Below are 17,727 nucleotides of genomic sequence, written 5' to 3' on the forward strand. Positions count from 1 at the left end.
TCATCGATCTCCCCGTGCGTTTCGCGTGCGCGATCCCTTCACGTAAATGTCCCCGCAAATAGTCCATGTGTGACTCAAAAGCAGAACTGAAAATTTTCGCTAGCATAGCCCCTAGCATGGCTGCTGTAGAAGCACCAGGGTAGAGACAGTAACCGAATAGGGTAATGTGCCTTGGAAAAGGAAAGGCCAATGACATCACTTCTGCTTCATGTCAGCCCAGCCATGAGCTATCAATGCACGAGTGGTGACTAGGGAAGGTTAGACGATCGCCGATTTTCGGATCAAAATCATTTATTCCGGTTTTAATGACAAAGTACGGGAAAGTACGACGTGGCTGAGACTCCCCGGTGGGATGTGCGATAGGGTACGGTTTTAACATTAAGGGGCTCCCCGTGGCTTTGAAAGGGTTAAGTAGCATGTGAGGGGTCAAACTGGGGGTTCTTCATGATTCTGAATCCATTGCAAGCATTTGCATGAAAAACATTCCTTGGGCTACATTTCGACCCCAGAAAATAAGTGATGAGTCATCAAAAAAAAGTAAAAAAAAAATCCATTGAAAGCATTTGTTTTGCATGAAAAACATTCCTTCGGCAAAAATTCAGACCCAGAAAACAGTGAAAAGTGATGAATCATCACCTTTTTTTTACTTTACATCACCTTTCACAATTGTCTGGGGTCGAAATGTAGCCCAAGGAATGTTTTTCATGCAAAACAAATGCTTGCAATGGATTCAGAATCATGAAGAACCCCAAGTTCTTCATGAACTGGGGGTCACATGCTACTTAAAGCAGATTTCTTTTTTTTTTAATATGTTTCTTTTCCTGTGTAGTCACAGTGTAGTGGAGTCAATGGGAGAGGAAATATACAAATGGCCATAACTTGTTTTCGCGATGTTTCCAGCAGAGCAGGCCTCTCATTCTGTGGACCTTAATGACCAAACTAATAGATAAAACAGAAATAAAAAGTACGGCAGAAAATCACAGGTCCCCTCCCCTTTTGGGGACTGGGTCCCCGACTACTAAGAGACATTGAGCGATATAAACATTGCATTTCAAGGATAGATCATACAATCATACATCGGAGCCCCTTGAAAAGGAGATGGTTCATCTCAAGGGGTTATTCCCAATAAAGACATTTCAATATACATAGGGTTTCAAGTCTTTATTTCAAAAAGACAAAAAAAGGTCACAACTGTGTGTTTGAAAAGCTGAAAAGGTGCTATAATAATCTTTCTATTCATTTCTGTTTTTAGATTAATGCTTCTAAACTTTTTGGCCACTGCCATTGTAAATACATAACATCCAATAGAAACAGGATGAATTAAATGCATGTTAAAATCTTAACATGAGCTAGCCTATGACCAAACTATTCATACTAAAAACGGAAAGGTTCTGAATGTTATTTAAGAAAGCAAAAACACGGTATGGGTTCACACTCACAGAGATCAACAGGACTTGCAAAGAATTATTAATCATTTAATGATAAAACAGAAGGTTGCTATCAATCCAGGATATAATAAAAGCAGATATCAGAGGTCATAATCTTGAATAAGCCTTGACAATGAGCTCCAAAACATTTAATTGTACCATACAAAAAGGTCCAGACTGTGATCCTGAAGAGTCACAAAGGAATTGTGTAACATTTACAAGAGAACACGGGAACTCATAAATTCAGATTTCCATGAGTGGTGGGAAAAGATAAAGCACACCTCCTGTGCTGGAGACTGAATAAGTTACACAACAGATAGTATGCTTTTGTTACAAAGCAACAAAGCAAAAAAGCTAAAAGTGCAGCAATGGTACAGACCATTCTTTATGTTTGGGTAGTTTATTATTATTAGAATGTTTTCTTTTTCTAACGGAAAGAGTTTAGACAGTTCTGACAGTATAAAAAAGGACTACAGAAAACGAACAAATACAAAAAAAAAATATTTAAAGCAGTCTTTCTCAAGCCACAACACAAGGCACGGGTAAAAAAAAGGTTCCTGATATGCTTTTTAGTTACCATGATGACATGGCAGAGCATATCGTTCTGTGCATGTTGGAAACCATAGAGACAGTCATAGGTGAGATTGTGCTATATGTAACACCATGGTCATCTTTATTGAAATGGGGAAATAAACAGCTACATTTCATAATTCAGATCAACATGGAGTGTCCTGTCTGTGGTAATCTCCATCAGAGTGGAACAGACGACACTGACGAGGGCTGGTCGCTGCTCCCTTATTCCTGACCCAGGTGAGGCGACTTGGATTTCCGGCTGTTGACTTTACGCTGACGTTTCTGCTTGCCTGTATTCCCAACAGACAGAATCCAGGACTGTGAACAATACATGTTGAATATGTGATCGAGCTGAACACATAAGAGGAACTTCTGAGACTCTGGGCTCTATTTTGATTGTCTTAAGTACCAGCTCTTATGCCTTAACTTAAAGGCCTGTCCATACTGTCTCCAACCACCAAAGTTTTGGTTGGAAAGGCCCGGTTCAACTACAAAATGATGTCAATCGCATCTAGCATTAACCCGAATTAGAGTTCGGAAAGTTGCACATCCAAAAGTCGGAACTTTCAGACAAAAGGTTCGGTGGTTGGAGACAGTATGGACAGGGCTTTAAGTTAAGGCACAAGAGCTGGTACTAAGAAATCAAAATACAGCCTGACTCTGGGTGACATGCTGTGGCGATTTTAGATTAGATTTTAGCGTTTTATCTCCACAAAGCTAAAGTAATGTTTCCAAAGCTACAAAGCTATCCACCAGGGGAGAAGTTCATGCCCCCCATCATGCCCATCAGTGCCCCTGTGGTCCTGTGCTGTTTTGGTTGGGCAACCCCTGTTGAGGCGATGGTCCAGCGCGGAGGAGCTCGGAGAGCTGTTTGTGTTTGGCGGCCGCGTCTAGGCTGGCATGGAGTTGGCTGAGGTCCCCTCCATTGACCAGCCCCAGCTCAGATGACGTGACAAGCTCATCGGGAAGGTCGTCCTCCAAATCAAAAAGCTTCAAATCAAAAAGTGAAACAAAATCTGAGGAAAAGAGAGACATTCATGTAATTTATTTGGAGAAGCCATCACTCAAGAAGCAACAGCTTAGGAAACTAACCATTTGGAATTCATAACTTAGGTTGAAAGGCAAAATAATTCATAAGTTTAAAATAACCACTGAGTCTCTGTACTTGCTCATAGGGTCTAGACTCCTCTCCTGGGCATCAGCTTGTGGTTTGATGGGGTGCCAAACATGGAGAGTGCATGCAGTGGGGTCAGGGTGAGAAGCCACAGAGGTGTAAATACTGACTGATTTAAAATTGTATTATTATTTCTTTTTTATTTACATAAAGCTGTAGGAAATATTTGCCATTAATATAGTCGTTGCAAAGGTATTCATTGGTTGCCAGAGTCCCGTGGTCAGAGCTATATCAATATATCAATATATATATCAATATATATATATATATATATATATATCAATATATATATATATATATATATATATATATATATATATATATATATATATATATATATATATATATATAGTTTCAGTGATTTGGCCAGACTTTGACCCCTCTGTCACATGGTAATTTATGTGTCTAGTATCACTGCACTGCTGCAGCTGTAAGGCCTGGCTATATAGTATATAGTACCATATGACAAAGCTTGTGTTATAGAGCCGAATTATGTCAACACAACACAAATGACAACAGTTTTGTGGATTTGTTTATTATAAAAAAAATTGGCCGGCCAAATCACTGGAACTACTTCGTATTCAGCAGAAAATGACCACAGGACTCTGGCAACCAATTAAGATCTTTGCAACGACTATATTAATGGAAAGTATTTCCTACAGTTGTATGTCAAAAAACCCGAACTAACTAACACTTTAAGAAGAAGCTCAATGGACTTTTGGGGTTACAGAAAAGGTTACAAAAAACGTCCATAGAACTCAATGGACTTTTGGAATTAAAGGGAAACTAGGTAACTAAATTATTATTATTTTTTTTTATTGTACATGTACATTTGTTTAGCCGTCATTTCCCTTCATCAGTCACTATATTATTGTGCTGGGGTGTTTCCCCTGGCTGTATTTTGGTTCACTGTTTATGTTGATATTATTCATCCCTTGGAGGGACATTTTTGTCAGGGGGAGCTCAGCCAGACCTCTTAATTGCTCCCTTTGAACTTCAAAAGGGGTTGTGCACTGAGGTAATTGATTGGGCCATAAAGGTGTCAAGTGCTTGTTAGTGATCTCTCTTTTCAATGAAAGCATCAACGACAACTGCCTGTTTGATGCCTGTCGTACAGGGGAGGGGGAGGGGGGATGTTTTTGTATACACACAGACTTGCCTAGTTCCCCTTAACAGAAACAAAGTTCTACTCTGGGTGAAATAAAGGTTTACAGAAAAAAAGGTTTACTATAGTTGAAATAAAAATCACACACAGTGTTAAGTGAGCGTACTAACAGACACCAATTGACCAATGACAGTCCGGACAGACACAGCACAAACAGACAAAGCCAGATGTAGGGCTTTGGAAACAACATACAATGTTAAGCACATACAATGTGCTTAATGTCACCGTTGTCTTGTTGTATGTTTAAAATAAATGTCAAATTATTCACTATTTAAAAAAAGAAGCATAAATAAGCTGTGTTCATGAAAAAAACAAAATCGAGGACACAGAAGTAAGTCAAACACAGTAGTACACGTATAACTCAAATTATCTTTATTATGTTCTGCCCAGGTATGCTATTAACATGCAGTTAACTGATCAATAACTATTTTGTTCTTCATAGTGAAATACTAAAGCATATTATAATATCTTCAGACTTCCGTGAGTGAGAATCGAACTCTGGTCTCCAAATAGCCGACCAAGAAAAGTGTAAAATTCTGATTGGGTGGAAGGTATGGCAAAACTGCCCGGCAACAAAGACACAGCATTTTTTCATTGGCTGTCACGCAGTTCCAACTATCGCCGGCTGGCCGTGTCAGGCTGGTTTCCCTCCCCTGAACACAGGCCAATTGCGTTCGACAAAGCCGGATGCACCACCGTGGATTCGAACCCCCAACAGCCTCGATCTGTGGTGGTGGGCTGGCACTTTACAACTGCGCCACCAGAGCGCCTCCACACATTCAAATTGTTCATCGCAATTATTTGTGTGACAATTAATCGTCAAGTGAAATGTCATGATATTTAGATACAGACCCAATTTTGCACGTAATAATGTGCATACTCCACCCATTCATAATAGTCCACACAACAGTATGGACTATGTTTTTACTTTAAAACACAGAAAAGTGGTAAAGGTGCAGTGAACTGATGTAAAGGTCTGGTCCTAGAACCTGGTCCTAGAACCTCCTCCTTTTAAGAGCAGCACACGCTCCTTATTACTATAGGCTAACTATCACATGTAGGGCTTTTGTAGTTGTGTATGGGTTAGATATAATTTGTTTGAATTGTTTAATGTTTATTGTTTATTCTAGACAGTGTTGTAAAAAGTATCACATTTTATACTTAAGTAAAAGTATCAATACAGCAATATAGAAATACTTCGTTACAAGTAAAAGTCCAGAATTCAAAATGTACTTGAGTAAAAGTATGAAAGTATTGGCATCAAAATGTACTTAAAGTGCCAAAAGTAAAAGTACAAAATGTATGAAAATAGCTGATCTAGAAGCTCCCAATGCGTCGCATCGCGACGCGTTGTGAGCTTGTAGATCGGCTATTTTCAAATAGCCAAGAGATAAAATAAGGCTAAAGACAAAGTGGTTAATATATGTTTATATATATATATTATAATGTAAGTAAAAGTACAATATTTGGATTCGAAATGTAGTGGAGTAGAAGTAAAAGTATTAGAAATTGGAAATACTCAAGTAAAGTACAGATACCTCAAAATTGTACTTAAGTACAGTACTTAAGTAAAAGTACTTAGTTACTTTACACCACTGATTCTAGATCCCCATTAGTGACTGCTTCAGCAGTGACTGTTCTTCCTGGGGTCAAACAGTGCAATTACAAAAGATGAAAAGCCAAAAGTATATCCTTGAAACTAACTCTGCTGGTGATTAATACTACATATTGTGGAGGTCTATTCCAATAAGTGATTGCCTTGTACAGCACAGATTCTTTTTTTAAGCATCAGTTTTGGGTTTAAGCTTGGTGACAGCACCTCATAGTCTAGTAGCCAGCCCATAGAGCCCCATTGTGAACCCGGACATTTTGAGTACCCTAAAGTTTTATGTTAGCATAATCACCTACATGGACAATATTTCACCCCTAGTCCCAAGCCATAGGGTTATTTTCGCACTAATCAGTGTTACAGTCACAAATTTGGCCCAGATGTAGCCCAGGGTATGCTCTAATTATTTAGATAGGGTGCTCTAGCCGGCAACCTTCAGAGTCGGGAGAGTGTTTTCTGCTGGAGTTTCAGTCTGAGTGTATCAAAGGGTGCGTTCGGAAATGCGCACCGGGTGTGGTTAGGGTTAGGGGTAAGGGTTAGGTTTAGGCATAGTTTTACTGAGGTTAAGGTTAGGGTTAGGGTTGAGTTTAGGCATAGTTTTACTGAGGTTAGGGTTAGGATTAGGGTTGGGTTTAGGCACTTACTACACTGTCTGAGCACACACACGCTGCGCATTTCCGAACGTACCCTTTCCTACACTCGGACTGAAACACCAGCAGAAAACACTCTCCCCTTCAGAGTCACCATATCGGCCAAATACAACATGGCCGCCACACAAAACGATTTTGACTGTAACATTTGAACCAGATGACGTACAAATGCCATTACAAACACATTGGAATGCTTATTATTATGATTAGGTGTGTCTGGAATGCTAATTTGCATATTTTCCAAGATGGCGGATATGTGAAAACGAGATAACTTATAACACTTTTAGCAAAACTGGTGTCACACATAGAAACCCAATACATGACCACTCTCCCCTAAAAATATTCAACATTTTCTCCCAGAATTTGTTTAGAAACGCAACCCTCAATTTCCTTGAAACAATAGAACAATGGAGTACATGCATCCATCTTCAACCGCTTATCTGGAATGGAGTCGGGGTAACTATTCCAATATAGATTAACAGGGTTACCTTTCCAGATGGAGCAACATTAGCAATTTCACCCTGGGATCCTGAGGCGTTCCCAGACCAGTGAGGAGATATAATCCCCCCCATCTGGTCCTTGGTCTGCCACGGGGTCTCTTCCCAGTGGGACGTGCATCGAGGACCTTCCTAGGGAGACACTCGGCAGTCAACCGTACAAGATGCCCGAACCAGCTAAGCTGTCTCCTTTCCAAGAGAAGGAGCAGTGGTTCTACCCAGAGTCTGATGACTGAACTTCTCACTCCATCTCTAAGGGAACGGCCAGCCACCTGTCTGGGAAACCTCATTATTTCTGCCCCTTGTATTTGTGATCCTATTATTTTGGTCATCATGACTCACACTTCATGACGATAGGTGAGAGTAAGAACTAAGATTTCTCTGTGTATCGAGAGCTTTGCCTTCTGGCTCAGCTCTCTTTTTATCACAAAAGTGTGATACCGCGACTGCAATACCGCTCCTGCTGCTCCCATTCTTTGGCTGATCTCCTGCTCCGTCCTCCCTTCACTTGTGAACAAGACCCAGAGATACTTAAACTCCTTCACCAGGGGCAAAGTCTTGTTCCCTAACCAGAGTGCATAATCCATCGCTTTACCGCAATGGATTACGGCTCATTCTTATTGATACAGATAGGAGAATATGATAGTTAGTTTGTCAGGTACATGGGTATCTTGGAGGTGTAGTGTATCTTGTACACCAGACCCATTGCAAGCTGCTGTACTCTGTCAGCTACTGTGAGCCACCCCCCGCTTATGTAGTGATAAGCGGTGAGGTCCATGGGCACGAGAAGGAAGACCAAGCACAACCCTAGTTTGTTCTGGGCAGTTTGGAGCTTTAACTTTAAAGCAACTGGGGCATCACGATACCAAACAAGGATTCTGTAATCAATGAGGGGCCCAATAAGAGCACCTCCAAGACAGAGTCTTTCGTGTTCAGCAAATGAACTAGTCTACCCTCTTCTGGAAATCACATTACTTCTGGTGAAGCGGCATGGGGTTTTCTTTAGGGTGTGGTATTATGTTAGTCCTTTCGTATTTGTGAAAGTAGAAGTACCTAATTGTTTAGAGAGGTTCAAAATGGACAATTTGTAGCACAAAACATCATTTTAAACATGGGAGAGTATGTTAATAATACAATAATACCAACATCCACATCCAACCGCCACTGCAGTTTTAGTTAGGTTATTTTATAAAATCATTTTATAAAAGTAACAACCGCATTGTTGTTTGATTTAGATCCTGTGGTCTGTTAGGACACCTATTGGTTGATTGGTTTTAGAGTTAAAGGGATATTCCACTTTCAACAGGGAGCAGTGGAAGGGCCTCTCTCCACATACACACCCATTGTAACTTCAAACTCCATTTTAACCATGATAGATTCATTATAAACACCCATTATTTTTTTTCTGGTGACTCATACTACCCTCCTAATATGTGAGCAGGCCGTGTTTCTTTTATAACTTTTTTCATTTATTTTTAATTATTTGGTAAAATGGAAAAACTTTAATACAACAAAATAATTATTAAAAATAAATGAAAAAAGTTATCGAAAAAACACGGCCTGCTCACGTATTAGGATGCTATTATGAGTCACCAGAAAAAATAATGAGTGTTTTTAATGAATCTATCATGGTTAAAATGAAGTTTGAAGTTACAATGGGTGTGTGTGGGGAGAGGCCCCGAGCCTGGAGGGCCTGGTAACATTTACATCAAATATCTAAATATTGAATCAAGCAAATTAAAAACTGTTCAGGGTGTTCATAAAAGCCTGATTAGATGATAAAATTAACACATTTTTTTTAAAGTGAAATATCCCTTTAATGTTTGTATGTAATCTCTCTATCTCAATGTCATATTGGGAATACAGCCGCCATAAATTTTCTGAAATGGTTAGGGTTAGGGTTTAATTTCCTGAAATGAATCAATGTGACGTGTGTGTGTGTGTGTGTGTGTGTGTGTGTGTGTGTGTGTGTGTGTGTGTGTGTGTGTGTGTGTGTGTGTGTGTGTGTGTGAGTGTGAAAATAGAAACATACTCACAGCATCATGCAGGAGACTGAAGCACAGAGAACAGAGATGTCTGCCAGCAGTGATGTGGTTGTGGAGAGAGAACCGTCTATGGATCCACATGATAACATCAACACAGTCACCAGGATTCCACAAAACAGGTTGGGACTTGGAACACAACATGCTGATTTTCATTGATGAATTACTAGATGATGTGTGTAAATGGTTTTAAGTAAACCCATAGTCCAGAAAATGTGTCAATCTTGTGCAAATAATAGCAGGAACTATGAACTTTTCAAGATGTCAAATTACCTGAAAACCTCATGATGTTATACCCCCCCCCCGCCCCCCCCCCCCATCACCACAACACAAGGCTAGATTAGATTCCTGGCCAGCCGGACCAATTGCTACATGTCAATACTCTCTCTCCATGTTTCGAGTGTGTCTCCACAGTAGCTGTCAAAATAGGATTTTTAGGATTAGGATTTGGTCTCAGTCTCGACTTAGTCAGGACCCCCGTTGGTCTCGGTCTCGACTCGGACTCAACCCCTTCCCACACTTGGTCATGATTCAGACCACTCACCCCCTATCTTCTTCAGACTCCACCTCATCCCCTAGCACTCACCTCTTCAGACTCCACCTCACCCCCTAGCACTCACCTCTTCAGACTCCACCTCACCCCCTAGCACTCACCTCTTCATACTCCACCTCACCCCCTAGCACTCACCTCTTCTTCAGACTCCACCTCACCCCTAGCACTCACCTCTTCAGACTCCACCTCACCCCCTAGCACTCACCTCTTCATACTCCACCTCACCCCCTAGCACTCACCTCTTCTTCAGACTCCACCTCACCCCTAGCACTCACCTCTTCAGACTCCACCTCACCCCCTAGCACTCACCTCTTCATACTCCACCTCACCCCTAGCACTCACCTCTTCAGACTCCACCTCATCCCCTAGCATTCACCTCCACTCATACTTCACCTCACCCACTGGCCATAATTTTCTTCTTTCTTTCAGTGAGGTTCACTTTGTAAAACCAGAGAGAGCGTCCCCTGCACCCAGCTGTCTGTCTATGAGAAGTGACACGTCCATGGGTCAGCCTCCTAACTTTAGAGAATCTGCTGCTAAGTAAGTTACACCATTACTGTTTCTATTAAAGGACTATACCAACCAACATGAATACATGTCATTGTCTACTCACAGGTTTTCCCATTGATTAATTCATTTTGGATGTTAGGACAATTTTAATTGCTTCCTGTCAAACAAATACATAATGTGTGATTACATCAGCAGGTCCTAACCAATGACAACCTCCAATATTAATGCCAGAGACTAACAAATGTCAATCACATAGCTCAATGGTCATAGCATGGCGTTGCTCAGACTTAAGCCCTTTGCACACAGGACAGTTGCGTTTTTTTCGTTTGCTGCATGAATAAAACGCATTGGATTTGGTGAGCAATGCTGTGCGGAATCGGCGCTGCGGATCGGCGGATCCCAAAAGTAGTCATAAAAGGAGTGATGAGTTTTTTACCGCATGCGAAAAGACGCACGAATCGAACTGGGTTCGATCGAGAAAAAAACGCACGGCCGCAGCCACTCGTCGCACGGCTAATTCGGATCCGGTGTGCATGAGGTCGTAGAGAATCATTGTTTTCTTTTAAAAAAATGAAATTGTCAGTTTTATCCGTGCGGATAAACGCGCCTGTGTGCAAAGGGCTTTATTCTGAGTTGGTCTGGCCATGTCACTCAATTTTCCACATGAAGCTGAGACACTAGAGGGCAGTGTTGCTCTGTGTAGTATGTCATACTAACTTGGTGGACACAGCATTACAAATAGTTCTAGCACACAATTTGTAAACATTTGTTAACTTTGCAACGCGTGCGTGCGTGCGTGCGTGCGTGCGTGCGTGCGTGTGTGTGTGTCAGTCACAGGATGAAGCAGGATAGAGGGGTGTCTCCTGCTCTCAGTATGAAAAGTGACTGGTCCATGGATCACCCTTATAACTTTAAAAGAGAACTCACTACTCCTGACTCGGGGTGAGAATGATCAAATAACATTAATATTAACAACAACAATATTAATAATTGTTGATAATGTTTTGGTTACCAGCATACATTTCTGCTTTGTTTCAGTGTGGGGGCGTCCCCTGCACCAAGCTGTCTGTCTATGAGCAGTGACAGGTCCAGGGATCTCATTGGTAACTTTAAAAGAGAACTCACTACTCCTGACTTAGGGTGAGAATGAACAAAAATGCTTCAGTTAGATGGTTGCTTGCACAACTAAATATGTTAATAGTCACGTAATAATAATAACAACAATAATAATAATAATGATAGTCATTGTTAAAATATGTTTTGGTAACCAGCATACATTTCTGCTTTGTTTCAGTGTGGGAGCGTCCCCTGCACCTAGTGGTCTGTCTATGAGCAGTGACAGGTCCATGGGTCGGCGTATTACTTTTAGAGAATCTGTAATGTAAGTTACACCAGTGTGTTTTGTGTTAAAGGATGTTATTGTCTAATAACAGGTTCAGACATATCTACATCAGACTGATCATGCCATTTCTTTTTTATACTTTACCTTTTTCTACAAAGCCGTTATATTATCTTCAGACCAATTTCAACCACTAATACTGATGACTGACATCTGTCAATCAATGAACAAACCCACTTCCAAATGAAGTTGACGAACGCAGCTAAACAATCATGTATGTTATCTCTTGTTCTCTCACACCATCTATCTCTCTTCACTCTCTCCTCTCTCAGTGAGTTCAGCTCCATTCTGCTGAGCTCAGCCTGCGTCAGGTGCAGTTTGTGTTCTTCCATTCTGACGAATCCTGTCTCCATTCACTGTGGACACAGTTACTGCAATCATTGCATCAATACTTACTGGTCCCAGCCAGGCCCAACTGGGGACTATGCGTGTCATGTCAGGCAACACTACACTGACCCAGCACTGCAGAAACACACCATGGTCCAGGTCAATGAAGACACCAAACTCTCACAGTGGGGGAGGAACTCTGTGAAAATGGAGGACATCAAAGAGGTGAAAGTTATGTTTGTACACACCTGTGGTTATTAGGGGTTTAATGTCTGCTGTTTTTTTTGAAACATGCAAACTATAGTTAGAACGGAGAATTATTGTAGCTTAGTCTATTATTTAGATCAAATGCTTATCTAAATAAGCTGTGTCATCATTATTGTAGGAACCGTTTGAGGATAGTGAGTCTGAAGAGCATCAGGAGGTTGAAAGTAAGAGGAGGAAGATGGAGGTTGAAAAGGAAGATGAGACGTACCAACATGGCAACCTGGAACAATCTGACCTGAAGAATGTCTCCACACATCTACAACCTCTACAGGAGAAAGGTGACCCCCTGACCCCTTGCATATTGAACATGATGTATTGAGAAAATAACTCATAAGCTCTGTATCGTCTCTCCTCAGTGTCAGTGTCTCATATCAGTTTTCCACATCAAGCTTTCTCAAACCTTTTGAGCTCGAAACCAAAAAGATACATTTGGTGTCTCCCCGCAGGACCCAAATTTAGATTGGCTAATTATTTCTTAACACAAATTGTGCCAGATATTGATGAATTAATCCTGCCAGCGTTTTCAGTGTTTTTACCCTATTTTCCGAGGGCGATCGCGAAAGCTTGTGTATATACACAGGGCCATTGGTATGTGCCTTTAAATATGCCTTTAAGTAGTTGGTGGGCTGCAGAGGTGTATTATGGGATACGCTGCTGGGTGCTGTTGTACTTCTTGTTCAGGTAGAGAAGAGTGTGGCCACACATTTTACAAGGAAGTGATATTTTATTTGTTTTACGAGTGATAATGAAGATAGAACCCTGGCTGTTCACGTGTTTACTTGGATTATATTTTGTTATTAAATCACCAGTTCTCCAACACAGACTCCTTACTTATTTTAGCATAGAACAAGTTAAGGATTACTCTGAAACGAAGAGGAGGACGGTGGTTATAGTGCTCTGTGTCTTTGTGGACACGATCCTCAATTATTTCTTCTTTAGAAGAAGAATTGAACCCTGTGGAGAAGTGCTTTTCATTTCCGGGTTATCTCTGCAATGCTTTCGTCTCCTAGCAACCGAGGATCGTTCTTACAGTAGAGAACGGCGATAGTAATAAGGTAGTTTTTTGTTGTTGATGACGTCACAGTGCGGCTCTACTGTACTTTACTGTACTGTCTGTCACCGGCCCGTCTCCCCTTGCCGCACTATGAAAACCTGGACATCACCTTACGTGTAAAATATATTTTATTACTAAACTATGTATATATTACCTCTCAGATACAGGTATCTTAGTTTTAGCTAAATTGTTCATGCCAAATAGTTAGTTTATGCTTATTTGTTGAAATTATTAAAATCACTGCTGGGCGGTTGAAGGCTGGATTCCAGCCGGGGGGAGGGAGATAAAGATGGACACAGTAGTGGTGGTGCTCGGTGACCGTGACAAATGCACGGTGCAGTGCTGTCATAGCGATTTTGATAATTATAATGAATATAGCATAAACAAACTAGTTCACATGAACGATATCGATGTAACTAAGATATCCAATTGGGTACATATTTTTTTATATAATTACAATTATAAAAATACATTTATGTTGAGGCCACTTCCTCATTTTCCACCGCAGCAACGTGAGCCGCCCAGTAAGATGAGCCCCAGGCAGAGAGAGCTCTCGGACTCTTTTCAGACTGTTTAGACCACGTGACCTACTGTATCATAATGTACATTTTCAGGGCTTGACATGACACCAGAGCGTCCTGACCGCGTCACGCCACCCGAGCTGGGACTGGCCCTTGTACAGCGGGCGCTAGGGTTCGGCGATGATGTCGGCTACCCACCAGACCCGTCTTGAAACACGGACCAAGGAGTCTAACGCGCACGCGAGTCGTAGAGTATTCAGAAACCCCGTGGCGCAATGAAAGTGAAGGGCGGCGCCCGCCGCCCCAGGTGGGATCCCGGCCGCTCCGGCGCCGGGCGCACCACCGGCCCGCCTGAGCATTACGAGCCATCTCCTTGTTCTCGACAAGTGCAACTACATCGTTAACTGGCATTTTCAGAATGTCAAGTGTTCCCAGCGCCTCACGGCGTATGTCAGAGTCATAAATCCCATTAATTAGGACATTGCGTATAATGTGGTCGGTATAGTCCACGGCCGTGCCACACCCACATACCGTAACGTAGGCACATGTCTCTGCTCTCCCCCGCACCCTGGCAATGAAGGCACGGAAGGTCTCGTCGCGTTCCTGGCGTAACTGAAGCAGTTCGGTGCGCAGTACACATGTGGCGACTGGAATGACTGCTAGAGAACGCATGGCGGCGATGAGATCCTGCAGAGTCCCTGACATGGCGGTGGGATTGGCTTTAAGCAGGCTGTCACCAAGTTCAGGCCCAGCACACTGGAATAGCTGGAAAGGGGTCTGGGCAGCTCCAATGCCCGAGCCGGTGCGGAAGACGTCCCATCGACGGATGAACACGTTCCATTCCTCGATGGACACACCATCGTCGATCTTCGGCCGGTCCAGTTTTGGGCCCTGAGGGGTTGGGGCCTGGGCCGGGGCGACCATGACAGGCGGTGCACTCTGATGGGCAAGTCCATGATTTGTCAACAGAGCAATGGCGAGAGCTTCTGACACGTCGGCAGTCTGGAAACCGCAGTCAGGCACGGAGCATCCAACGACAACCATGGCTTCTTCATGAAGAAATACACTCCTCAATGTCAATATAAGTTTTTAATGACAAAGATGAAGAAGCCCTGCAGTAAAAACAAACATACAAAAAGCATAGGCTGAATTTCGAATGTAAACATAAGTAGTAGTATTTCTCACATTTCCAAATGTAAACAAAAGCTGCATATATCAAATATAATCCAAAAGGATGACACACTTACAATAATAAGGTGAACAACTTCCAAACACCATGGCATGAACGTCTGTCTGGACATGAACTGACATAAACAACAGTGGTTGGCTCTTACTCTTGCATACTAACTCAGCCAAACAGTGAACCTAAAGTAATACTGCCCCCTAATGGCTGACGGATCACCCTTCAATGAGCATGCGGGACCCAAAAGATGGTGAACTATACTACTATGCCTGGGCAGGGCGAAGCCAGAGGAAACTCTGGTTGAGGCCTAAAAAATCCTAAAATCCAAATGATCCTAATGTTGCAATTCCAATGGGAGGAGGTGGGGTCTCTCCTCAGAGTCAACAGGCCAGCCTGCTACAGGACACCAGGATGCATGTCAACGTCAACAGCCAGGGGTGAGAGGACACATCACAACAAAACACATCATGATACACGCTGACACCTCTTCAACTGATCCAAAATGCTGCGGCATGACCAGCCAAAATTCTCACAAAGTCTCCCCCCTTCACCCACTCCCTCCACTGGCTCCAGGTTGCTGCCCACACAGAGTAAAAACACTGATGCTGGCCTTCAAAGCCAAAGGTACGGCTCCTCCATACCTCCAAAACCTGATCGATCCCTACAACCCCACCCGTTCACTCAGATCAGATAACACAGGGATGCTGTCTGACAGAACCTTCACTAAAAACCAAAGGACAAAAATCCACTCGTCCTAGACAATTCGCCCTCCTGGCCCCCAAACTGTAGAATAAACTCCATGTCGCACTCCACGTCGCACTTAGAACAGACTCACTCCCTAGCTTCCACCGTGGTTTGAAGACTCACCTCTTCAGACTCCACCTTAGCCCATAGCACTTACCGTAGCATAGTACTCGCCTGCCCTTAATGACTAGGGGGCGGCAGTGGCTCAGGGGTAGAGAAACCGCCATTAGAACATGGAGGGTCCTTGAGCAAGACTCTGAACCCCTAGTTGCTCCCGGGCAGCAGGTTGGTGCCTTGCATGGTTTCCTCTGCCATCGGTGTATGAATGTGTGTGTGAATGGGTGAATGTAATGCACAATCTATGTAAATCGCGTTGGATAAAGGCGCTATATAAATGCACCATTTACAATTTTAACATACAATGAAATTATTTTTTATATATAGCGTCTTTTAACCCACTGTTTTCCTGGAAAACTATTACTCAGCCTCTGTAGCAGCTAGTAACAAAATTCCAAAAACTATTTGATAGCTTTACCTTTGGCTTTCATAGAAAGATATTTTTCAAAAAAACTACTGTAGGCTACTACATACGGTACCTACTGTAATACACAAAAATGTGTTCCTGGCCTGAGGGGTAAAAGCACAAAAAATGTCTTTTGCTAAAAAGTTTAGGAAACGTTGAGATGGAGAATATCACACGCACACACACACACACACACACACGCACGCACGCACGCACGCACGCACGCACGCACGCACGCACGCACACACACACACACACACACACACACACACACATTCATACTAGCGCTACAAAGGATGAATATATTTTAGTTTTATTTCTCCCTGGCTCAGGCTGATGAATGATGGCGTGGGTTCAATACTGATGGCCAACCCTCCCTCTGCCCTGGGCGTGAGGAAGAGCTGGCATGAGGACATCACACAGGACATGAGAGACGTCGTGGTGGACACAATGGTGGACTACTTGTAAGGGACAGAGAACATCATCACTATATAATATTGCCCCAGTGGTTTACCTGGTTTTCCTCTAACACCACCTCTATCTCTTCTCTCCCACAGTGTCCAGGCCATCTTTCCTACCCCAGATCCCGCCTCCCTTACAGACAGACGGATGAAGAACTTGGTGGCCTATGCCAGGAAGATGGAGGGAGACATGTATGAATCAGCCAACAGCAGAGTAAGCAACATTATGAGATATCGTCTAATATTAATAATCACTGACATGAATAAGACATTTGTTGTAATAGGCCTTTTGGAGGTGTCACAGACCAGTGAGTAAATGAGCAATACCATAATGTTTGATGTGATATGCCTGAGATGGGTGTTGAATTGCAGCCCACATCCACATTTATATGGGACAAAGACAGGAACAAAAACATTTCCCCAAGACTCTTAAAGTCATACTACTGTATGTAACCTTTTAGATACATTTATTAATTGATATGTTGATATAATCTTGCTCTGGTATATTTTTCACATGCATGTGTTTTTTAGACAACCTGACAAACAACATAGGCAATGGAAATTTATATACGGTACGTAGTTAGAATAAATACTGTGGCAATACTACGGCAGTATGACTTTAACTTAGATCTTTTTTTTGTCTTATTCCTGCTGTACTCCACTCTCCTAATTGTCTTTCCCTTCCTCTCCCCTGCCCTACTCTCCTATCTTACCCCTTTCCCCCTGCCTAGTTTGAGTACTACACCGGGATGGGTCAACCTCCCACAGGACGACCTCCAAGTGAGTGAGACATGCTGCACATTGTCCCCACAGTGTGGTTCATCCAGCACCTGTATGAACCCTAAGGTCTAATTAAACCATTTGTGTGATGTGACGTGTCCAACAAAACGATTTTCTCTCCATATGTTTTGCATTGTTTACCATGGGAATGCTGTTTTTTTGTTGTTGTCATGGGATGTGTTTATTTTGCACTCATACGTTCAGGTGTGGCATTTTTATCTGATTGCTGAGAGCTGAAGTATTTCTGATGTACTTCCAAATGGCTGGT

The 17,727-nt window shown here is 42.4% G+C and overlaps 3 protein-coding genes across 8 annotated transcripts in view; 2 read left to right on the forward strand and 1 right to left on the reverse strand.

Annotated features, from left to right (window-relative positions):
* Positions 1–8,773: 8,773 nt before the first annotated feature.
* Positions 8,774–17,727, forward strand: part of LOC308293413 (uncharacterized protein) — a 116,460-nt gene continuing 107,506 nt past the window's right edge. For 3 of the 6 annotated variants that reach the window (XM_080735916.1, XM_080735917.1, XM_080735920.1), the window contains exons 1-4: positions 8,778–9,259; positions 10,120–10,230; positions 11,038–11,142; positions 11,239–11,340. In XM_080735916.1, the coding sequence (XP_080592042.1) occupies positions 9,138–9,259; positions 10,120–10,230; positions 11,038–11,142; positions 11,239–11,340 (440 nt within the window). In that variant the 5' untranslated portion in view covers positions 8,778–9,137. Of the gene's footprint in view, positions 9,260–10,119; positions 10,231–11,037; positions 11,143–11,238; positions 11,341–17,727 lie in introns of all 6 variants that reach the window. The other 3 variants (XM_080735911.1, XM_080735915.1, XM_080735919.1) reach the window with 3 other exon arrangements.
* On the reverse strand, positions 11,878–15,098 carry LOC308293422 (uncharacterized protein). The gene is made up of 3 exons (XM_080735938.1): positions 15,016–15,098; positions 14,300–14,880; positions 11,878–12,125 (listed from the first exon to the last, which is right to left on the reverse strand). The coding sequence occupies exons 2-3, from the start codon at positions 14,810–14,812 to the stop codon at positions 12,087–12,089; spliced, it is 552 nt and encodes a 183-aa protein (XP_080592064.1). The 5' UTR covers positions 14,813–14,880; positions 15,016–15,098; the 3' UTR covers positions 11,878–12,086.
* LOC308292294 (histone acetyltransferase p300-like) lies at positions 15,303–17,467 on the forward strand (the record flags this gene model as incomplete). The annotated part of the gene is made up of 4 exons (XM_080734606.1): positions 15,303–15,388; positions 16,551–16,682; positions 16,776–16,893; positions 17,411–17,467. The coding sequence occupies 4 exons, from the start codon at positions 15,303–15,305 to the stop codon at positions 17,465–17,467; spliced, it is 393 nt and encodes a 130-aa protein (XP_080590732.1).

This window comes from Nannobrachium achirus, assembly GCF_963921795.1.
Source record: "Nannobrachium achirus genome assembly, chromosome: 10".
NCBI classification, from domain to species: domain Eukaryota; kingdom Metazoa; phylum Chordata; class Actinopteri; order Myctophiformes; family Myctophidae; genus Nannobrachium; species Nannobrachium achirus.